This window comes from Acomys minous (assembly GCF_964271855.1).
Source record: "Acomys minous genome assembly, chromosome: 8".
Taxonomy (NCBI): domain Eukaryota; kingdom Metazoa; phylum Chordata; class Mammalia; order Rodentia; family Muridae; genus Acomys; species Acomys minous.
Genome location: NC_140489.1, coordinates 118595221 through 118619899, shown reverse-complemented (window position 1 = coordinate 118619899; position 24679 = coordinate 118595221). Strand labels below are relative to the sequence as shown.

Genomic DNA, 24679 nt, shown 5'->3' with positions numbered 1-24679 from the left:
TAGTTTGCTGATTTCTTATAGAACCCAGGGCCACCAACCCCGGGAGTTGCCCCCCCCCCCACGACACACAGTGGGCTTAGCCCTCTCACATCAATCACTAATTAATAAAATGCCCTACAGGCTTGCCTACAGCATAATCTCATGGAGGCATTTTCTAATTTGAGGACCTGATAACTCTAGCTTGTACCAAGTTGACATAAACCTAGCGAACACAGAGGAGATGGGGAGATGGCTCAGTGGGTAAGAGCACCTTCTCTATAAGCATGCAGAAGTGAGTTCAAGTCCCTAGCAACCTAGTAAAACTCAGGGAGGTAAGTGATGAAAGGAGATACCCGAGGGCTAGAGAGATGGCTCAGAGGTTAAGAGCACTGGCTTGTTTTCCAAAGGTCCTGAGTTCAATTCCCAGCAACCACATAGTGACTCACAACCATCTATAATGAGGTCTGGTGCCCTCTTCTGGTGTTCAGGCATACATGCAGGTAGAACACACTATATATAATACATAAATAAATCTTAAAAAAAAAAAAAGATACCCAAAGCCCTGTTTTCACTTTCACATGTGTTCACAGGCATGCATACCCATCAACTCATGCGTGTCATGCACACACACAACTAGATACCACTACACCATCTTATTAATATTAAAATTGGCAAAATCTATGGACAACATCAAATATTGGTCAAGATGTGAGATATAAAACCTTCATTAATTGCTAGTTGAAGGGTGGGAGAGTAGGATGGCATAGCCATTTTAGATATTCAGAGAGCTCAGCAGATTTTCTTTATCATATAATCCAGCAACTACACGTCTGACCCTCATTACAGCCAAATCAGCTGAAAATTGATGTCAACCCCAAACACCTGCTCATGGATGCTTTCGGCAGCTGTATCAGTTATCATCCATCATCCATCATCCATGTGTTCGCCATTGAGAGGCGCTTCTGGACATGGACCACCTGCCTGTGGTATACTCAGACACTTGACTAAAGCCACTCCTTAAAAAGAAAGATTCCAAACCATAGAACTGTCGACATGGAAGAATTTAAACACATTTCACCAAATGAAAGCATTGAGCTGAAAGGCTGCACGCTGCGCCATCCCGGTTATAGGGCTCTCAGCAAAGGGTCAAACTACGGGGTCAGACAAGGGTTAAAGGGGAAGGCAGAGTGGGCAGGACATCCCAGTGTTTGGATGCATGCCTGTAAGCCCTGGCATGAACGTCTGCTCAGCTTTTTTATTGAGACCCAAACTCCCCTAAAATCTGAGGTCTATAGAGCAACCAAGAAACTGTTTCTAAATAGAAGCCAAGAAGGTGGGGCTAGGCCTCCCGCTTGCCCGACAGAGCATCATCGGGGGCCTGGAGTGGGCACAACATAGAAGGTCCAGCTGAAAGGATGTCCTAGGATGAAGGCAGTGTGGCAACATGTAGAAGAGAAGCTTTCTCAGTTACAAAAACAAATAAGAAAACTCTACCATAGTCCTGTGGCTCTGGACCAGATAACATTAAGAAAGCCTGAGCATCCCCGGCAGACCATATAGTCCAGAACACTTGGCTTCTGTTAGGTTTTCTACCCCTCCCCCATCAGCAACAACCCTGAGCAGTGCTTCCAACTAACCGCTGGCGCCCTCTAGTGTTAAAATGTCAGACCCGTCCTTCCCCGGGATGGATTTGGGTTGACAGCTTAGGGAACTGAAGGTTTTAAAGAGGTCTTTGTTGGGGAGGGGAGAGGGCACTTGGGAGGCAGAGGCAGGCGGATCTTTGTGAGTTCGGCGCCAGCCTGGTCTACAAAGTGAGCCCAAAACAGCCAAGGCTACACAGAGAAACCCTGTCTCCAAATACCAAAAACCAATAGGGGCACTGGGCAGCTGGGGAATCCACAGTGTGACCACAGGCTCCTGGAGGCTGGGGTGACACCAGGAGGCAGCAGGCCAACATATGAAATAGATATGACAGCTGGGATCAAAGAAAACCTGAGCAACATTCAGGTTATAGCAGTGTTCTAGTGAATCGTCACACACACACACACACACACACACACACACACACACACACACACACGCACGCACACGCACACGCAGAGGGCTATGAGGGAATACCAAACGATGACCTGAACTCCTCCCCCACATGCACACGTGCACACACACACACACACGCACACGCGCACGCACATGCAGAGGGCTATGAGGGAATACCAAACAATGGCCTGAACTCCTCCTCACGTATGCCCCTGAACTGCCTGGTAACATTCATTTGCACTGGCTTCTTGGAGATGCAAGTCGTCCAAAAAGAAACAAGTCACAAGGCTAGGTGGTGCTCTTGTTTATTTAAGAACCACTATTGTGCTGCTACTTAGCTGGCATCCTGGTGAATTGAGCACCTACTATGTGCAGCTGGGACCACAGCAGCAGGGCCATGCCAGACAGCCTTGGATGTGGGCATATGGAGCTGCATCTTCTGTGCTACGCTCTAAGATTAGGGAGTGGGGGTTTGGGGGGTGGGGGTGGGGAGTGGGGGGTGGGAGGTGTTGGTATTTCTGTTTTCACCTTCCCCTCCCCTTCCTGCCCCCTCCCACTGATATTAACACTAGGCTCACAATAAGAAGGGACAGGCTAGTAAATATCCTTTTAGGGCAAGCTGACCCTCTGAGGGTGGTAACAGCCACAGCTGAAAAGGTAACTGGGCCTGCGTGGGCTGCGAGAGCACTTTGTGTCCGGGTGAGCTGGCTCTTGCTGGTGAGCACAGATGCACGCAGAGAGGCTAGGGACGACTGACTGCAAGTGCTTTAATGGCTGTTAGGTCTCAGGTGGCAGTATAAAGGGACCATAAAGCACACCGCTTTATATAGACACCTTTTCTCTTAAGGCTTGCTTGTACCATTCACAGTGAGGATGCCTCAGAAGAAGATGGAGAAGGAGGTGGAGGGAGGGGGAGAAAGAGGGAAGAAGAAGAAGAAGAAGAAGAAGAAGAAGAAGAAGAAGAAGAAGAAGAAGAAGAAGAGGAAGAGGAAGAGGAAGAGGAAGAGGAAGAGGAAGAGGAAGAGGGGGAGGAGGAAGAGGAGGAGGAGGAAGAGTGACTGTCTGTCTGTGTGTTTCTGCACAGCTGTCCTCTGAGGTGTGTGGCCGCACTAACTCTTCTATTATGTTCCAATGGCAGAAGAGCAGATGGTGACCTGCTGCAGTCCCCTCAAGCAGGCAGGAACCGAACCAGGACCATGAAGGGCCCTCCCAACCTGTAACCTGAAGCCTCTATAAACCACGGCATCCTGAGAATTCTGCCCATCTTTATCCTCTAAGATGGATCTCAGAGAGAGAGGCCAGGGCCAGGGAAGAAGCTCCAAGCCAGCTCTTCCCAAAGCACGCCTTCCCTTGCCCCAGTCCGCGGCACACATTCTCACTTTGCGCTAATGCCTCTGAGGTGCCATTCCAACATCGCTCCCGTGGCAGCCAAGAGCCTTCTCACTAGGAACTCATGTGTCACGTCTATCAAGACCAGGCTGGCCTTGAACTCAGAGATCCACCTGCCTCTCCCCCAACCCCAAGTGCTAGGGTTAAAGGGGTGCGCCACAGCCTGACTTAGATAAAATCTTAGAGGCATTTGGTACTACTCACCTCTCATTTTCACTCCCCCTGCTCTTGCCTAATGTGTGTCGGGGTAGGGGGGGTGGGGGGGGTGCAGGGTGTCTCCCGAACGTTGCTACTTTCCCTCCTACCCGCATAGCCCTTCCTTCCTGTCACCTTCGCAGCCTTATACCGGATTCCACATCCCAGGCCCTAAAATGTCTATCTTTTGACTCTTTTCACAGCTGAGGTCCTTAGCCAGAGGGTGACATCTTCTCTACAGCCGCTGGTCACTGGCAATGCTCAGCCAACCCCCACCCACCCACCAGGTTTCAACAAGAATGGCCAGCAATGAGACGGCCCCGCCTTCCAGGCACGTGCTCAAGTTAACCAACCCATGCCCGGCTCAAATTTACCATCTCGCCCCTGGCCCTGGCTGTGTTCCCGTAGCTCCTATCCCAGAGATTGTCCCACTATCTTCCCAGCTGGTCTAGTCTCTCTAGACAATGATGAGTCCTCTGTAATATAGTGATATTGTTCCCTTTATTTCTACTGCAACCATGCTTTACACAAGGCCCATAATGTCTTAGTAAAAGCCCTGCAGTGATCACTGTGTCCATGCCCTGCGTATCTCCTTATACTCTATTTCTTTTGAAAATGGTTATTACTTATTAATACAGTCAGGACAAAATATAAAGCCTAATTTAAAAATACTCTCCAGGTAAGCATCTTATTGTCTTCGTGGTTGTGCAACACCGTGGACACACTGGGTCACATACACAACTAGACCCTTTATTCAGGCTCCTTGAATAAGTTCCCACTGGTCAGTCATGTGCTCTCACTGGGGCTCCCAGCACGCTCATGGGAACGGGCAGTTTGCAGGTGGCATAGCAGGGACAGAGCAGGGAATCTGAGCGGCAAGGGTCAAGTTCCACTGCTGCTAATAAACTGTGGGATGTGGCCAGGTTACTTCATTCCTGGGCTTTCAAACATACGCCTTCCCTCCTGGTCCAGTGCCTCTTTTCTTTAAATCTTCCATCTTGTTTTTCCCAAGATGCCAGCCACTTTACAAGGCACAGTTGCCACACCTTCTTTGTCATGATTTCTCCACACTTATGGCCACCCCCTTAAAGAGAGGTCTTATCAGGCAAACAGTCAGGAGACAATGGCTTATCAAGGGTCTGTGGCCAAGGTGCCAGCCAAACCTGGAACTCACTTTAGAAAGAACACTACAAGAACAGAATGTTCTTTTACATGAAGGGGAAATAAAGGGGTGCATGGGCATTGGGCTGAGGGGTCGGGGAGAGACTCACCTTTACACTGCAAGCCCTGCCGCAAGAGGCCCCAGAGGAGGGACCCACAGTGGTCGCAGAATGTGGGGACCTTGTAGTTATGAATGCCAAACTTGTGGGGCATGTTGACACTGAACCGCTGGGAGCCCACCTGCGGGGACAGGAAGACACAGCATCAGCACCCAGCTCCTCTGGGGAGCTCATTGCTCCCGGGTTTCTGGGTGGATTCTTGGAGCACCCCACGCTCTGAAAGCATATGTCATGGCAGGCCCCAGAAGGGAACCCCCTGCCCCCCAGATTTCACTTCTGGAGTCGTCCTAATTCCCAGGCAAGACTGCTTTCTACACATGCTCCTCCAAGACTACACACGATCATCACACAATTAGCAATGAGCACCTCACAGTGAAGTCACTTGCATGATGTCACTGAGTGCTTTTGGCACAGCTCTGTGCACAGAGGCTTAGCTGAGGAAAGAGAAGCTTCCAGCAGCTTAAGATAAAACCCAGGATCCCATAAAGTAGCACACGATCACAGCCCAATATGGACGACGAAGATGGCTCATAAGAGTGATGGCTACAGTACGCTGAGGTGGCCACTAATGGCGTAAGCTCTACCACCACCTTAGCGGGTAGGGCTACAGCTTTTCTCAACTCCACTGACAAGGAAATGAAAGCACTGTGGGATTCAGAAACATGCCTATAAGTTCAACAGATGCAAAGACGGGCTTCTGTCCCCATGTGTCTGATTTCAGGGTTCTAATCCACTCTGCTGCCACTTGCCCATTAGTGAGAAAGGGAGTAAGGTGGGGGACCGGGTAGACACGACAGGTGTTGGACAGAAACTTAGCTTTGCCAACAAACCTCTAGCAAGGTCTCCTTCAGGGGTCCTGGTTCCCTGGACCTCGGATTTCTCATCTGAAGAGAAGGATAGTCTCGCTGCCCCACCTGATGTCATAGGAGGGTGAGGTCAGTGAGCTAACGGAGGAGGAGAGACAGAGGCATGAAGGATTCTACAGAGCCAAGAGTCGCCACTCGGCACAGTCTACCTTCCCGAGTCTTCTCAGAGCCTCACTACAGCTCCTCTCTGCCTGGCTGGGGAAGCAGCCACATGAGCCAGCCCTGTGGCACGGGTGGCACGGGCAGGGAAAGCTGACTCGAGGGCTCCGGGAGGGAGTGTGTCATGTGCCTTGGCTCACCAGCTGAGTGTGGAGTGGAAAGGCCCCTTGGAGGACTCAGAAGCACCGAGAGCTAGATACAGATGCTGCTTAGGGCGTGAAGACAAAGGCACGCCCATGGAGTTCCCTGTTACTCAGCTCCCAGAAACGTTTGTCCTACCCTGGAGCCAGAGTGCTACTAATACCTCTTTCGTATATGGGCCATCATTAGGGTCCTGTCAGCAGACAAGTTCTCCACGTTTACTGAGAACAACTGTGCCCACCCACCTTAGATTTGTTGCATAGGAGTGTCAGGTGTGTTAACCATAAATCTCCCTTTCTGACACCTAAGATTGGATGAAGTCACTGTGTCCACGCTATTCCTGCAGGCCTGAAGACATGGTAGACAATATGAGAAGAGACGCTAACCTCCCAGGAATAATTCAATAAAGCTATGAGTGAGTGACAGACTAAGGTAAAGAGGTGGGAAAGTTGTCCCAGTTGATAAGGAGGATGTTATGGGGTTCGAGGCAGCTATAGGAATCTCAGCTGGGATCAACAAAGGCTCCAAGGTGCCAGAGAACAGGGAGAAGATTAGATCATAAGAAACACCTGCGGGGCTGGAGAGACGGCTCAGCGGTTAGGAGCACCGTCTGCTCTTCCAGAGGTCCTGAGTTCAATTCCCAGCAACCACATAGTGGCTCATAACCATCTATCATGAGCTCTGGTTCCCTCTTCTGGTGTGCAGGTGTACATGCAGGCAGAGCACTGTATATGTAATAAGTAAATAAATCTTTAAAAAAAAAAAGAAAGAAAGAAACACCTGCAAGATCATGGCAGAGTCATACGGAGAAGCAAACACAAAGACAACACAGGCACACACAAGTAAACATATATGTGTGGGTATGTGCTTACACATGTACACACAGACACACGTACGTACACGAAATATGTATCGCATGCATATACATATTTCTACAGCAGAATACACATGAGTGAGATTCTCGGAGAAAACAGAAAAAAAAAAGAGGGCAGGAGGAGAATTGCAAGATGCAAAAGCAGATGAAAAGAAGAGGACACAATGACAGGGCGTTCCTGCTCACTGCACCAACAAAGTGTGCACACTGTCAGATGGGAGACACAAGCAACTGGCCAAGTGCTCACGGTGGCAAAGAAAATATCCAAGAAGCCCATCACTAGAACACTTTTGCTGGTTTTTTTTGTTTTTGTTTTTGTTTTTGTTTTTGTTTTTTACTTGAGATAGAGTTTTTCTATATATTCCAAGCTGGTTTCAAACTTGCTATTAAAGTGGGAGAGTTTTGAGGGGAGGACATTGGGGATGCAGCACCTGGGGCTGTGTTTGTGTGCAGATGTGTGCCTGTGTGTCCATGACACCCAAAGGGATGAACTCAAAGACCAGTCACCCAGTGAGAGGTCCTCAATGACAACAAAAGGATGTTGACCTGAAGAAGCATAAGCCGATGGCGGGGACACCAGCATGGGCAATCAACTCTACTACCGAGAAGGCCCATTTGTGAGACCCTGGACATTTGTCTCTGGGGATACGGGCCACATTTAGATTGCCTCTCTGGAGACACCCCTGCTCAACCTATCAGGAAGGGCAGAAGAGGCAGCAAGTGCCAGGTTAAATAGGAACTGCGTGCTTCCAATCTCAGCTCCCTACTGTGCCGAGCCCAGAGTCTTCTGGGACATTTCCCTTCCAGGAAGTGAGGAAAGGTTCAGAAACTCGAGGTTCCCAGGCAATGAGACCCGTGAGAGCCATCAAGGCGGGGTTTGTGTGCTCTTTGCTCCCACTGGCCAGGGCACAATGCCTGCCACACACAGGAAGTGCCCAGTAAATAGTCAATGGAATGTCCATGGGGAAGAAGTCAGGCAGTAAAGCGTGCTATCTCCCTCTCCATCATCCTGGGAAGGCAATGACAGGAACAATGGACCGCACGTTATGCTCCTAGGTCAAGGGTCAGGAGAGCCAGCTGCTGGGTTGCACTGTATTTTTCCTTCCTCGAGACAGGGTCTCATGTATTTCAGGCTGGCCTTGAACTCACCCAGCAACCAAGAATGGCCCCCAGCTTCTGGCCCCTGCCTCTGTCTTCCTGGTGTGGGGTTGTAGCTGTGTGCTACCATGCTTGGTTTACGTGGTGCTGGGGATTTAGGGTCTTCTGCACGCTGGACAAGCACTTTACCAACTAAGCTGTATTGCGGTCACTAGTTTTCACATATAACCGGGGACAACGGACAGACCCTCTGCAAACAACTGTGGGGATGAGGCTTCAGGTTTATCCTCAAGAGCACAGAAGGCTCAATCTAAGCCTTGCTCCCTGCTGCTTGCAGAGGCAACACAGAAGCAAGAGGAAACTCTAAGATGAGAAATGGCCTAGCTACAGAATTCCTATTTGCCTGACACTTTTTAGGGAGTGGGTAGAAGGACTCCGTAGGTCACTTTGGGGACTCAGATTATGAGTTCACTTCATTCTATAGCCAGGTGCCCAGTCCTCCCGGGGTTCCTCCGGCCTGACTCATGTGACCTCTGACTGTGAGGTACTTACAGCACTGGGAACTGCAAGCACACCTTTGAAATTCACACTCTGGGTACAGATAACCTCTGAACTCACTGTCACACCTGCCGTCTCCCCCAGTAACTAGCCTACCAATGGTACAACGATCCTGATTAGCAGTTCTCAACTTGTGGGTCACAACACCCCCCTCTAGGTAGGGCAGTTGAACAACCCTTTCATAGGGATCGCTTATGACCATCAGAAAATAGATATTTACATTACAGTTAATATCAGTAGCAAAATCAGTTATAAAGTGGCAACAAAAGTAACCCCCCCCCTTTTTTTTTTTGTTTTGTTTTGTTTTTGAGACAGGGTTTCTCTGTGTCCTGGACTCGCTTTGTAGACCAGGCTGGCCTCGAACTCACAGAGATCTGTCTGCCTCTGCCTCCCGAGTGCTGGGATGAAAAGTGTGTGCCACCATGCCCGGCCCTCAACAAAAGTAACTTCATGGTTGGGGGTGGTCACCACAACATGAGGAACTGTCTAAGGGGTTGCAACAGTAGGAAGGCTGAGAGGCACTGATCCTCATTCTTAAGGAAACCTGGCTCCCTTGTGGAATTCCACATTCCCATAGCTCTAGCAATTTCCGTAAAGCCAGTCTGACACTGGTTACTAAGCTAAGAGACAGGGACTCAAGGCTGAAGCTCTAAGGCAGACCACCTGGGTTTGAACACGGCTCTTTCTCACAGTAGCTCTGTGTCTTGGGCAAGCGTTGTGGCCACGTTGGTGCTCCTCGTCTGTTCATGCTAAGATGATAACATAATATCTACCTTTTTAAAGCTATGATGGGATTAAATACTGTACATAAAAGTGCTTCTGAGTCAGGGCACGGGAAGCACCCAACAACATTATTTTAATCGCTATCATGGAAGTACTCTTGGGTTGCTCGGTCCATTCTGGCTTCAACTGCCTCATCAAGGTATGTGGCCCCTGCTGCGTGTCTGAGTATTACCTGCACATGGATGTGTCATTATGCCATTCAGTGTTCCAATGAGGAAATGAAACAGATTCTACACTTCAGAGCCAGGCATGGGGGCACATGCCTCTAACCCTAGTACTTGGGAGGCAGAGGCAGGCAGATTTCTGTGAGTTAGAGGCCAGCCTGGTCTACACAATGAGTTCCAGGACAGCTGCAGCTACATAGAGACCCTATCCTGAAGATAGATAGATAGATAGATAGACAGACAGACAGACAGACAGACTGACAGACAGACTGACAATAGATAGATGATAGATAGATAGACAGATCGATAGATGAACTCCACATTTCCCTCATGATCTTCAGCTCTGGGCTCCCATTTCACTTGGGTAAAACTAACTTAGAGTTATGCTCATTCAACAGATGAGCCAAAAGGCGGAAGCCAACTCCCTTCATTTCTACTCAAGACAGTAAATACGACTGCAGGATCTCAGAGAGATAAGGTTCCCGAGGGATAACATCAGGGGCCGAAAAGGGAGAGGCTGTAGGGAAGAAAGCGCAGACTTCCAGTGTTGTAAATATTTACCTCATCAGGGGTTTCCTGTTTCTTCAGCCCAGCGCACTTCGTAATGATGAGCTCATGGCATCGCTTGTGGACGACGCAAGTGCACACTGTGAGTGATAAACACAGACGCCTGAGCGATGCCCGGAGGAAGGAAGATTCCACCCCAAGATCTAATCAGGTCTTGGAGGAGACATGGCCAGAGCTGTGCCCCTCCTGACAATGTCCTAATCTGATTGAATCTCCTCTTTCAAGCTTTAATGCAATATTTCAAAAAACACTCTGCCACTAAGACCACGGGACTCCCTAAATTCCCCCAAAGAAAGATGAAAGTGATGGTCAAAGGTCATTGCCGAGGTCAGGGACCACCCTTCTGGCCAGCTCTCCATGGAGCCTCTAGTAAAGGTTTGCAGTGCTCTTCTTTTCCCACTCAGGACATGTCACAAGGGTTATGTCACAAGGGCTATTTGGTGTCAGGGCTGGAGCACATAACACAGGAGTTCTTGGCCTTAAAAAAACAAACTGTTTTATGATTACCGTGCACCAAACTTTAGACTTCCCGTTGATTTAGTAAGTCTGCTCTAGCTGCAGGGTCATGGGGACAGTGTGGGTCATCAGTGGTTAAGGGGATAATGGCACACACGCTCTCTCAGATCATAGCAACCATTAGCAGAACCACCCCAAGCTCTATTTAAAGTAAGACTTTAGTTAGACCCTAAAGGGAGACAACGTGGCCTCCCAGCTCTCACTGGAGGGAAGTCCGTATGACAACATCTCATTTCCACCTGCCAGTGCAACTTGACCTTGCATTGCGGTCAGTTACCTAGAGAAATGCAACCGTCAACGCCTCAAGTGGGCTGTAAGTGTTTAAGATGCTGCCACAGTGGAAATCACAGAGAGAATCAACAGGAACCATCCAGGGCCACTAATAAGCTGGTGAGAGGCGCCTTCAGAGAGCTGGAGAGGCGGAGCGGGATAACGCATAGCCTCAAGCCAGACGGGAGACTCCAGTGAGCCTCTAAACTGAAGTGTTACATCTACCAGGGGAAAAAAAAATCAAAGTACCGCTGCCTTCTGCTACTGTGGCCAAAGTGCTAGGGAAGGGCACTTGCTGGGATGCTAGGGGACAGGTGGCACTTATGTGGCATGTATCATACATGTATGGAGGAGTGATGGTCAGGCAGTGACGAAATAGAGGGGTCACACTTCTGGAGAGGGGGGACAAAGGAACTGCATAAAGGTTCTAGCTGCTTCCATCCAACATGCACCTTTCAGAAGGGGTTACAATCTTAATCTAAATATTGGTTCCAAAAGCCAAGTTCATAAAATACCTCTTACCTTGACATTGATATCCTTGTTTTCCTATGACACCCCTGAAAGGAAGAAGATGAAAATTTTACTAGGTAAAAACATAAATACACAAAGCTACCCTGTTCTGGCCTCCACCCACGTTGTGTTGAGAACTGCGGGATCTGCTAAGCAGTGTGACCTCACTGCCACTTGGGGGGCTGAGAATGCTTCCCAGAAGGCCACATGGACACCTCCCTTGCAGAGCAGGTACAGGGCCTCACTCACCCCAGTGGTGGGTAGCAATATTCCAAAGAGCCACAAACAACCCTCCTTGCTCTGGACAGAAGCTGGTCAATTAAAACATTCCCCTCCTCATAGATGAGAAGGTCATTTCCCGACTCTCAGCACCAGAGCATGCCAAGAGAGGGCTCTGTGACTATAGAGAAGGCCTGACATTGGCTGGCATAAACCCTGGGCATCCCAAAGCCTGCCAAGAATGTGGGAAGTCTACAGTTAGGACTAAGGGTTCAATCAGCCATTAAGAGGTTCCTTCCTGGGAGCAGGAGAGCGGGCCCTGCCCAGAGGACATGGAAGGGGGGTGAGCTGGCCCTGCCCTGATGACAAGGGAGCAGACCCTTATCCAGGGCTCTGAGTCGACCTCACCCCAATATCTACCCCGTGTATGACCTGCTGGAACACATGAAGGGGCCGGACCTGCAGATTCAAAGATTAAGAATCTCCTTGACACACAGCAACAACGGGATATCCGACAACAGTCCCAGTGAGGATCCAGTAATGACAGTGTAGGCCTCCAACCAGACCCATGACTTGTAGCAATGATCATTTGAAAGTAAAACATATGTGGACAAAAAGGCTATACTGTGTGATACACTACAGCTTCTGTGACAAGATTTTTTGTTTGTTTTGTTTTGTTTTACTGGGCAAAGGAGAGGGATTTTGGTGCATGACGTGTAAATCATAGACATTCAATAAAAGTTTAAAAAAAAAAAAAAAAGAGGTTCCTTCCACAGCCACATCAGGCAAGGTTAGTTAGCCTGGGAACAAAACAGTGAAACCTACGCAGCCATATCCCTGTCCTCAGAGGTGAGACGCTGGGTCAGTGCTGGCGAGAAGCATGGGAAACGGGGGGGGGGGGGGGGGGGGGGGGGGAGCAAGGGCCGTATGCTTTAGGTGGGCCTGTCTAAGCTACATCCCTTGAAGTGGTCATGCCAACCTCAGTGACCTGCTGTATAACGAATACTAATATTCGTGCCTCCTAGAACCTGAGCGTCCTTCAGAAGCCTAACTCAGATGTTCATACTGCAACTTGGCTGCGTCCGCTCTCCTCACTGAGTCCAAGTGTATTGATCTCTGCTTCAGCTTCAAAGAGCTCAGAGAATATGCCAGAAAGTCTGCTTCTTTTTATCTCTTGACCTACACAGTAAAATTCAATTTTTTAATCAGAATCTAACGCCAGTGAAAGTTCTAAATCTCACACCTTTACACCAGCTGTTTTATTAAGGAAAACCATTACTGTTATTATCGAATTGTTCCAGGCTTATGTCAGCGTCACACTGCCGAGACCCAAGGGCAGCAACACCATTTACTACTGAGGTCTGTCTTTTAAACCTTTAAATCAGAGTTCTAAAAAAGATGTCAAAATTAGTATAGACTGAGCACCTAAATTAATATACAGCACACTTGGACTTTTATTAGGGAAATCTCCACATTGTTTCAAGTTAAAATACAATGCTTCTGTCTGGAAGAACACTACTTCATTCATTCTTTGCTTTTATCAGAATCCCCACCCTCTCTCTCCCCCTCCCCCCCTTCCCCCACCACCAACCCCCCTCTCCCTCCCCCTCCCCATCCCTCTTCCCCTCCCCCCTCTCTCCTCACTGTGTAGCTCTGGCTGATCTGTACCTGCTATGTAGACCAGGCTGGCCCCAAAAGATCTGCCTGCCTCTGCCTTCTGCGTGCTGACATTAAGGCGTGCACCACCATGCCCAGAAGAAAATCTTTTGTTCACATCAGCAGTGTTGATTGAAGTTCATCACCCCCCTACCCGACACCTAATCCCCTACCATCACAATACAGAGGTCCTCGGAGTGAGGGACTTACCAGATGAAATCTCTGCAGTGGGAGCAGTACGTGGGCTGCCGTAGGTAGGTGGCCATGAACTTGTGGCCGTTGACCTGGTGGACCCTGCGCCTGACAGCCCCTTGCCGCTTCCTTGGCCGCATGCGCTCCCTGAACACTCGCTCTTCATTGTCTTTAGGGGCTGCAGAAGACACAAGCAGAGAGGAACACAGTGTGCATTAGTGCGACCTCAGCACTGACCGCCGGGCAGGTGACCTTAGCACTGACTGCCGGGCAGGAGTGGGCTGGGTGGGAGGCAGCCCTTCTGCTTCCGGGGGGTAGGGGGTGGGGATGGAGGTCTGAGGACTCTCCATGATCAGTTAGAGGAAGTGAGCACCCTGGATGGGTGGACCCAAAAGACACACAGTCTTCTCACGTCTACCTACAAGCTTGGGGTCCGGCCCGACCCTGCCTCTGCTTTTAGCTGTCCCATTCCTCCATGCCCTCTCTTGGCCCAACCTACATGTTTTGAAGGCCAAGCGGGGTCGAAATGTTTAACATTCAAATCTTAGCAGACTTTTAAGGGCGATGCACTTGGACAATAGAGTCGGACTCCTTAACCATGAGTCTCGGCAGGCGTCTCTCTCAATAAACGGGACCACGCCGTTGACCACACAGGGTGGCTGGAAGGTGGATGTTAGGTAGGGGACCTCTATTCACTTGCTGCCTAGCTCCTCACAGAATGTGTCTAATAAATCTAACTGCTTCCTCCTCCCTTATACTCAGATTAGAACAACGGACCTTTCTCAAAGGCCAAAAGGGGGTAGGGGGAGGGGTAACACAGACAGCAGAGGGTTCCTCCAAATCTCAGACTCACTGAGTGAAGTGCATCTAATTAGGCCACTGAAGACAGAGGGGAGAATCGTGATCCCAAGAAATAGGGGTGTGCTGGGGGAGCCACAGCACCTGGGTGGCCTGGTCCCTGCTTCCTGGGGGCCGGCCTTGAGGCTCCCAGGCTCCCGACCTAACACAGCCCTGGGCGATGAAGACAGGGGCCTGCCTGTTGGACTTCCATTCCACGGGCTTCAGCTTGCCCGAGATTCATTTTTAACTGGTTGACTATTGATTTAAAATGTCTCTGATGACACTGAGTCCCTCCTGAGAATAGAGAACCCATGGACTCCTGCCCTGCCACATGCATGGATCGGGTCTCACAGGAACACCTCTGGTGACTGAACACCGAGATCTCTTCATGCGCATGTGCATGCATGATTAAGTATACACACATGTGCATGCACCATCATGGTGCGCACAGGGTCCTGGCTTAGAACTCACGCGGTGAGCTAGCTCCTTGATTCCCTGAGAAATCTATTATCCCCGAGCATTGCCTAGTTTCCGTAAGAAGAAAACAAATGGCTAAAAATCCAATCTATTTAGCAGGAATCACTTGTTATAAACTTGATCTACAAAATGTAACCCCAACCCTGGCATCATGGATTCTTTTTGGGCAGAAAAAACTGCCACGACTTTTACTTCTTTCATAAAACCAGGCACAGAATACAATAAGGCATAAGCTGGTTTCTAATGCATTTAAGACCCAATCAGATTTGTAAGTTGGCCAGTTGTTTGCATCCTGGAAAACTGTTTTCAGTTACAATGGTGAGAAATCCGATCTAATTTTCCCAGAGGAGCTGTACCACGTTTGTGGCAGTCTTCCCTAAGACCTCATTGCCTGGCTTTCTGTGAAGAGGCCTGGTAGCCCAGCCAAATGCTCTAAGCTACGGTCACTCGTTCACTTCCAGGGGAAATAAGGCCACCGCCCGAAATCAACTGCAGTTGGATACCTCTTGTGGGGTGATGGGTACTGGTGGCAGGTTTTGTAAAGTTATGGAGGTAAGTGAAGAGGAGGCCTCTGTGCAGGTCAGGATGACGGCGGCCCAGGGGCACTCCTGCACACAGGTCTGCCTCAATGGAGCTCAATCAAGAGATTCGCACTACTTCAGCCCTTGAGCACATCTGTCTTGCCTTCTAAATTAGACTTTATGCAGGGATTGGTGGCCCACGCCTGTAATCCCAGCACTCGGGAGGCAGAGGCAGGCAGATCGCTGTGAGTTCAAGGCCAGCCTAGTCTACAAAGGGAGTCCAGGACAGCCAAGGCTACACAGAGGAACCCTGTCTCAAAAAAAAATGAAATACATCATTCATGGATGGACAATACTACTCCTAAAATTATGGGTTATTAAACAAAAGTTCCAGTATCAGAAGAGTTGTTGGTGAGGGAAGTCAGTGTCCTCTCCACCCGCCACCCCACTCCTCACCCCCAAATGAAACAATAAAGGCTCTTATTCTTCCTTTTCCTCTTGGTTGCTCACCAGCACTAGTAGATAACACTCTATTGTTGAAGACACTGTATGCCTTCCTTGCAAGATATAGTAAAAACCAAGCTGGAACTGAGCTGGAGGCTCCCTCCCTGATGGCTAACTTTCCTGTTTTCAGAAGCAGCAGGGAAGTCCCCAAAAAACTTTTTAAAAAGGACTACTGGATGACCCAGCACTCTCAGCTATGGGTATACAGCCCAGAGAACTGAAATCAGGATTTTGAAATGATGTCTGCTTTCCCACGTTTGATGTAGCATTGCTTACAACAGCAAAGACAGAGACACAACCTAACTGTCCACTAAGATGATTGAGCAGCTAAAGAGAAATGTGCTAAATAGATAAATGCAGCTTTTAAAAACAGGTCACACAGAGAAGAAACCCTGCCATTTGGGATAAAATGCTAAGCAGAACACGATGCTAAGTGAAACAAGCCAGTCACGGAACACATTCTCCGTGACATACACAGGGACTCATCAACAGTCCAACTTAGAGAAGCAGAGAGCAGAAATGGGGGTTTCCAGAGCTTGGAAGGAACCGGGATCAGAGTTGTATTAATAGGAACAGCGTTCAAGACAAGAAAGTCCTAGATGGTCTCTAACGTGGACCCTAGTGTTCTCAATAGTGCATTATATATACTTAAACATTTACTAAGAATCTGGTCCTATATTAAGGGTTGCCACAATAAACAGGCAGACAGACAAATTGTAGCTCCCATGGTAAGGATGATGCTATTGTGTAGCAATTTTCTTTTAGATAAAACTTGCCATCTTGAAGGAAGCCTATTAAGATACAGAATGTTTAGTCAGGTGTGTCTGTCCGTTTGCTCAGGATGCTGAGGCAGGAGGAGTTCAAGGCCAGCCTGGTCTACATTGCTACATAGTGAACTACAGACAAGCCAAGGCTACACAGTGAGTCAGTGTCTCTCTCTCCCTCTCTCTCTCTCTCTCTCTCTCTCTCTCTCTCTCTCTCTCTCTCTCCCTCCCTCCCTCCCTCCCTCCCTCCATCCCTCCCCTCCCCCTCCCTCTCGCTGTCTCTCTTTCTGTCTCTCTGTGTCTCTGTCTCTCTGTGTCTCTGTCTCTCTGTGTCTCTGTCTCTGTCTCTCTCTCTCTGTCTCTCTCTCTGTCACACACACACACACACACACACACACACACACACACACACACACACACACAATTTCAAATGTTCTAAGGAGAGATGAAACATTCTATCCTGCAGGGAAGCTTGTTAAGCTTAGGAAGTAAACAACTTAAAAGCTGCAGGAAGTCCCTGAAACTGAGCAGATACACTGAAGCCCTCATTCCCCAAGCATATGGAAGCTGTAAAAACTGTTGAGAAACATCCTTAGACTAGACCAGCTGCCTGAAAGGATGTTCAGACCAACTGAGCTGCCAGAAAAAGGAATTCTCCAGCTTCTAAGGCTGCCTGCAAGTTGTGGGGGTGAGCTCCAAGGTCCCAGCTTTGTGAGCCACAACCCATACTGGCATGGGTTTTGGTGATGTAAACTATTTCTAAATGTTTTCTACTTTTGTAAGTAACCCTTCACCATACTCTGTTACGTATTGCCTACTTTGCTCTGTGGTTGGTTCTCTATCTGGGGTGAACAGATGTTTGTTTATGCCTCTCCAGGAAAAGTATTACATGACAGATGTAGTGTGTGTGTGTTTGTGCAGTGTGTGTGTGGTGTATATACAGTGTGTGTGCATCTGTGAGCATGTGTGTGTGGTGTGGTGTGTGTGGTGTATGTGGTGTGAATGTGTATTTGTATATTTGTGCAGTGCGTGCATGTGTGTGGTGGGAATGTGTATTTGTTTGTGCAGTGTGTGTGTGTGGTGTGTATGCAGTGTGTATATGTGTGTGTGTTGTGTGTGTGTGTGCGTGTGTGGTGAATGTGGTATGTGCATGCATGCGTGTATAAGCATACGTATGCTGCGTGTTTAGGGCTGACTACGTGGGACTGGATAAGCTCTCAGGGGCTTATCCATGGAGAAGACTGACTCTGCTTCACAGAGCAGCCATTAATCGCCTTAAGCTCTCCATCAGGGGATGAGGGTTTGTTGGAATGCCAACAGGTGGCGTCATTGTGCAGGTCTTGCTTAGACGGCCATACTGTTTTGATTTCATGGCTTTATCTCCGTGTTATATGTTGAAGGCACTGTCTCGCAGCAGACCCCCTGTCTTGGGGGGGAAAAAAGGAAAAAATGGGGGAAATAAAGGCTGATATATTTAAGAATGAGGTGTCACATACACATGTGATGTGGTGTGGTATAGATACAGTGTGTGAGAGTGTGTGCGTGTGCATGCGTGTGTGTGCATGTGTGTGTGTGCATGTGTGTGTGTGTGTTATTAATAATTAAAGAAGAAGAGATCATGAATTTGAGAGGGAACAGGAAGAAACCATGAGAGGAGCTGGGATGGGGAGGAGGGTAGAAATGATGCAAAGACAGTACTCATAGATGAAATTCTAAAAAATGTTAATGTTAAAATATTTGCAGGATAAATATAAAATATACATTCTTATTAGGAATTTAAAAATGTAAAACATAACATTATGATGTACATGGATATACCATTTTCTACCTAATAAAGCTACAGCTTTGTTTTAAAATGCTATCATTTGTTACTGGCAAGCTATGAGGAAACGGACTTATTCATTTACTGCTAGAGGGAGTGGCAGACGACATACATTTTCAGCAAGCAATATTACAATACAGAGCAAACACAAACAGAATCACAACGAGATGTGACTTGGTACTTCCTGAGGAATTCACTCCAAGTCAATGACTGAGTACAAGCAAAAGCTGTATCACCGTGAACTATGGATGTTCCTCACTGCCTGCCCACCTTAGTCAACACAGAGAAATAACTTGTCTAAGACTAAAACAGTGTTCTAAAGATGTATTACAACTATAGCAACTCAAAACCGTGTGTAAACACCAGAGTAACATGGAAGACAGACACGGCACGGTGCGCTATAACCTGACCCTGTATCAGCGACAGGCTGAGGGTAACAGTGAAGAGTTATACCATGCTAGAGTAATTGAGTACTATTTTTAAAAAAGTGTTGTCTGATGCCTTTTCAAAGCATTTTCTAGGCCTAAATCAAGTAATGCAATGGCTCCCTAGTGGTTGGCTGCCTCCTTGGAGAGTAGGAGAGAGAATAAATTTCCTATCTGTCCATTTGTCCATCCTTGGCTCCATCCACCCACCAATCCATAGGTACAGTCTTGTTATGTAGCTTATGGCTGGCTGTTCTAGAATTTGCTCTGTAGTCCTGGCTGGCCTTGAATGCACAATCCTCTAGCCTTCACTTCCTGAGTGCTAAGACCACATGTGTGCACTGCTACACCTGGCCACAAGAGGGCGAACTCAAGCAGAAAGTCAGTTAACACACTAGAGTTACAGTGGGATTTCTGGTTTCCAGGAAAAGTCATGCTCAGGAGAGACACACAGAATGAAAACACCTCCAGGTGCCTGGCCTGGGAAGCTGACAAGTTACCCACGTGTCCCTTGACACCTCTAGGTCTCTGAAGGACGCTCATTGCTGTACTGTACTCAGCTGCTGTCACTGTTCCTTTGCCTGGAGGACCCAGGCAGTTCTCAGATGTCTCGTTTTTTAATGACTGTATCTACCACACAGCAGAAAGGGTTCCCAAAAGTTAGGGACAGGCTAGCACTTAGTATGATTATTTTGTGAAAAACTTTCTGTAGAAACAGAGAACCTGACTGGTCTGGTCACAGTTAAAAATCCCCCCCCCCCGAAAAAAGGCACAAGCTGAGCAGGGCAGAGATCGGAGATGACCCCAGGCCCCCCGGGATATTCCTGGCATGTGTTCTACACTGCAGACTCCTGGAGCCTTTTACACCTGCGAACATCAAGTAGCACCATCACAGAGAACCATCTATGAGAGGCTGCGAGCAGGTGACACCAAGGACAAAAAGGATGATGTACTTACTGGGTAGCTATTGTTCTGCCTCTAAGCTTACTGGGTGCCCTTTCCTTGGTGGGCGGGGTGACCATTCCTTCTAGACTGTAGGAGTACTTGGGACCTCATGAAGAGGCAGGCCTGCCACCAAACACTTTCCTATTCTTGCTGGCAGGCAGGCAGGTCACTGAAGGAGTCACATCTTCAGTGTCCTCTCTCCTTAACCTGCCACATCTCTTTCCCCACAAAAGCAGAGGTTGGAACTGATCTTGAGGCCACAGGCATCCTCAGCTTTAGTCTTGCAGAGATGTTTTTTGTTTTTCATTTAATGCAAACCCAGCCCAGCAGGAAATCCTCACTTGTGTCAAGCTATGGATCCCTGGGTGCTTCCAGGCTGTGTGCGGGAGGGCTGCCAAAGTCAAGGGTTCACTCTTGCCTGGATCAAAATTAATAGGCCCAGTGGCCACCTCTGGGCACAGCTGTGACTGGGCACTGCTGTGACTGCTTCCTGCAGGGTTATCCCCCAGGCATATCAGCAGGCTGTAAAGGGCTTTTCCTCAGCGTCCTCCACGGTCTCCCTTTTTTGCAGTATCCTTGAAGGAGATTGTCAGGGGGGTAGGACAGATTTTTGCCATTGTTACAAACTTGAAATTTTGGAAATCACTAATCCCTTTGATTTTTTGTTTTCTGGGTTTATGTTTGTTTGTTTGTTTGTTTTACCTAGCAAAAGAGGGAGAAGCTGTGGCCAATTCAAACCCTGGTCTGGAAAGAACAGTACTGTGATGCTTTATCTTATCCCTCTGACCAGACCTGGTGTCACCTAGGAGATACATCTCTCAGTACCTCCGTGAGACTATATCCAGTGAGGTCTAGCCACAGTAGGATGGCCCACTCTGAAGACGGGGCACCATCCCGTGGGCTGGGGTCCAAATTAAACAAAGAGGAGAACATGACCCACAGGCACCCATCAACGATCCTTGACTGTGCGTGGATACAATGTAACCAGTTCATACTTCTAACCACGGCGCCTTCCCACCATGATGGCCTGTTTCCCTTCATGTAGGTCACAGGAAAGAGCACCAAGTCATGCTGGAGCCTGGAGAATGCTCAACCCTCTGACCAATCACTTGTTTGCCTTCCAATAGGTCCCTGGTCTGAGCATAGGGACTTGCTGGGTGGGCGGGAGGGAGGGAGGGAGGGGGGGGGAGGAAGAAAGAAAGAAAGAAAGAAAGAAAGAAAGAAAGAAAGAAAGAAAGAAAGAAAGAAAGAAAGAAAAGAAAAAAAGAAAAGAAAAGAAAGAAAAATAAGCTATCAAACAAAATGAAGCCCTGAAGGATGAAAGCAGTGATACCAGGAGGAAAGTGGGTGATCCTGTTTTCAAGTGAACAAATGCTTTCATGATGGTGAGTTTTAAATATTAAGTAAATATTTATGTGGCACCAAAGAATATGCCCTGCATGTTGTACTCACACAATACACTGAAGGAAAAAAAAAAAAACTCCTTCATGTTCAAAACAGGAAAGAGGAAGCAGCACTGATTTCTCGGGAGAGATAGTTCCTTGTGTATCTTCCCAGTCACAGCACTCATCAGGAGGCCTGCTGGCAGAGGCTTGGGAGGGTCCCAGTGCTTTGTTGGGTGTGTAATCTAAGCAAAAGTCTCCTGCTGGCATTTCAGGGTTAGCATCTCCAATTTAATTTCGTCTTCCTTTCCGAATGGCTTTTACTGCACTCAAGCAGCAGAGCTTACAGAGCAAAACTGTAACTGGTGAGTGCTCCTCATGGGGTAAAACCCAATGCATGAGGCCACTGGATGCTGATGGAGCAGAGGGTGGAGCACTGCTGTAAACTGAGGCAAAGTGAGTGATTGCTGGACAGCGGGGAAGTGAGGCCGGCATCCCTGGCCCCACCCACCTATGGATGCTAGGACCACGCACACTGTGAAGCACGCTAAGTCCCAGGAAAGAAGTTCACTCTAGTAAGAAGCCAGCTTGCTTTCCTCTGCATTCCTTCTGTTGCTTGTTCAATTACAAGCCGGAGTTACAGTGGAATTCCTGGTATCCAGGAAAAGTCATTATCCCCAGGAGGGACACAGAATAAAAACATCCCCGAGCTCCCGGCCTGGGAAACTGACCAAGTTGGACACCTGCCAAGGGAAGGGCCGCAGTCCCTGCTGTGCCAGGGAGGTCCGGGATGAGTCACAGGAAACTCATCATCTGCTCATGTGCATCCTGGAGCAGGGGCAGCTCCTGCCAATGGTCACATTCTTAAAAATGTGGTGATAACGCCCACCTGAGGGACGCAGTGCCAGAAGTCTTAACTGGGTGTCTACTTGTTCCCAGGATTGAGTTGGCAGTTGTGGGCAGAGATGGGCTTGGATGGCCCCTCCCTCCATCCTTTCAAAGCCATAGGTACCACAACCCAAAAGGGTACAGGGTTCCGACTGAGAAGCTCCTCCACTCTGTGCTGTTAATGCCAGCCATTCCGAGGTTCCAGGAGGAACAGGCAGAGTTCAGAGGTGGCTGGACCACAGTGAGCTGAAACTCCTCCCTCCCTCTCCATCCAGGGCTCTTTAGACTCGGGGACTCTCATAATTAAGTGCCTGCTCCAACTCTCCAAACTACAACGAATTAATGTTTTGGGTTTTCTTGAGTTACTTCTTTGCGAAGGCAATGTTGAAGGCTAATTTAAAAATTTTAAAAAGTCATAGTTGGGTGTAATGGCGCATAACCTGAGACAGGAGGATCACCGAGCTCAAGGCTAGCCTGAGCTAAAACAGTGAGACTGTCCCCCGCAACCCCCACCCCACCCCCAATTAAAAACATAAAAATTAAAAAAGCACAGCTTCTTCAACATTGCTGCGGAGGCAGGCAGGGTTCCCAGGAAGCAGACAGGGCGGGGTTTATTGGCCAACCTAAGAAGGAAGAGCAATCTTAGAAGTCAGAAGATGAATGGAGGAAATTAAAAACCAATAGCAGAATAAGACAAGGAGTCGGAGGAAGAGAAATAAAGAGCAAGAAGATAATTGCTGAGTCACTGAGCAGCGGACCCATGATTCCCAGCAGAGAGCCCAACTCAAGACCACACAAGCACAACCATGACAGCAAGTCAGAGAAGCCATGACAACAGTCTGACCTCACGATTGAAGTCACTCCTTCTGTTACCTGTGGCACACAACACGGTGTCTGTCCTCTGCCACGTTAGCGAGCTCAGTTCAAATCCCATTGCTGTGACATTAGAGTGGAGGGGTTAAAAGCGCATGAGCTCACGTGTGCGTGCACCCAGTCTTTCCTTCCCTCAGACCACCAGCCTGAGGAAGGGCGGTGCTCTCTCATCTTCTTCACGCTGGGGCTGCCATGGTCTCCCGAGAGTGTAGGGTGACCCTGTTCCTCTTGCACCAAACAGTTTGGTGCCTTTAAAAACTCAAAACCCTTTCCCCTTGTGTGTGGCTGAGGAGAACTTTGCATGAGGAGAGCTATAGAAACTGGACAGGTTCTTGGAAGATGATTCTCAACCTCCTCTTTGCTGCCAGTCAGGGTACAAAATGCCTCTTTTCACTTTGGAAGTTTCTTATAAAGTTGAATAAGCAACCTTACTTCTGTATACTTTCTGAAATAATATAAAAAGTTACATAGCTCCAAAATCAACATCTGGATGTTTACAGCAGCTTTCTCAACAATCACCAGTAACTGGGAGGCCAACTGCCCCTCGGTGAAGGACTGCTGGGTGTTTGTGCACTGGAATTCGACCCGGCAACAGAAAAGGAACAAATATGGAGCAGAAATAAAAACATGGACGAATCTCAAATGAGGGGGAGTCAAAAGGGTACACTTACGGCTCCATAAGTGGTGCTCTAGAGAAGGGAAGTTACAGGCTTTGGAAAGCCTACCAGGGGTTTGACTGTGACATGGAAAAGACAAAAGGATAACGTGCTCAAAGTATTCCATGTTTTGACTATGGTAGCTTACATGACCGAACATGTTTGTCAAAATACAGAACTAACTTGCTGGAAAGGGTGAATTTTACTGTATGTAAATTACAAGAAGGAGGAAGAGGAAGAAGAGGAAGAAGAAGAAGGAGAAGAAATAGGAGGAGGAAGAGGAGGAGGAGGAGGAGGAGGAGGAGGAAGAAGAAGAAGAAGAAGAAGAAGAAGAAGAAGAAGAAGAAGAAGAAGAAGAAGAAGAAACAGGAGGAGGAGGAGGAGGAGGAAGGGCCTACCTCCATCCTCAGTTCTGCGTGTGTCAGGAGCTGCTGCAGACCAGAAGAGCTGCTGGGGAAGCAAACACCTGAGCCTCTGAGCAGCCTGCCACTCAGGACTGGGCTCAGCCAACCAGACTATCATCAGGAGCTGGCAGGCTCACTTCCCTTCCTGACTGCCTTCCTCCTGTGGCTCCTGCTCACCCCCCACACCCCCGCCCCCCCCCCCCGCCATCTCCCCCGCATCTCCTCAGTAGCATCTTGAAAGTCTTGGTGCTTTGTGCTCTCTCAGCATCTCATCACAGTGGGCTTCCTCCCTTTCCAGACAGGGCTCGCTCTCTCTCTTCTCGCCTGCTTGAAACTCTTCCCATTCTTTACCATATCTCTTGTGTATGAAAAGTTTTCTCATCCGAGTGGACCACAGAGATCCTCTCTTTCTTTGAACTTGCGTAGTGCAAGGAGCTTTTACAATTCAATTTATCCATCAAACATTTAATGATGAACATCAATCGTACATCAATTGAGACGGCTACTTACTTCAGAAAAAGAACTCTTAAGACCTCTTTTGCAGCCTTTCCGCATCCTCACCTAACGCCCTCGTTCATATCAGCAGTTATAATCATTGTTAATTGAATAACGCACCCACGTGTTGACAATAACAGGGCAGAGAACACGGTCCTCTGTCTGCTTATAGCTCAAAATTACTGTGTATTTTTGCCTTCCATTCAATGAGATTGAAACGTCTTTCACAA

The 24679-nt window shown here is 48.3% G+C and overlaps 1 protein-coding gene across 2 annotated transcripts in view; it reads right to left on the bottom strand.

Annotated features, from left to right (window-relative positions):
* PRKCE (protein kinase C epsilon) overlaps positions 1–24679 on the bottom strand; it is a 489899-nt gene that overhangs the window by 175606 nt on the left and 289614 nt on the right. For both annotated transcript variants that reach the window (XM_084793145.1, XM_084793146.1), the window contains exons 3-6: positions 13472–13631; positions 11399–11433; positions 10085–10170; positions 4872–5001 (exon numbers count right to left, since the gene is read on the bottom strand). In XM_084793145.1, coding sequence (XP_084649271.1) covers positions 4872–5001; positions 10085–10170; positions 11399–11433; positions 13472–13631 — 411 coding nt within the window. The remainder of the gene's footprint in view (positions 1–4871; positions 5002–10084; positions 10171–11398; positions 11434–13471; positions 13632–24679) is intronic.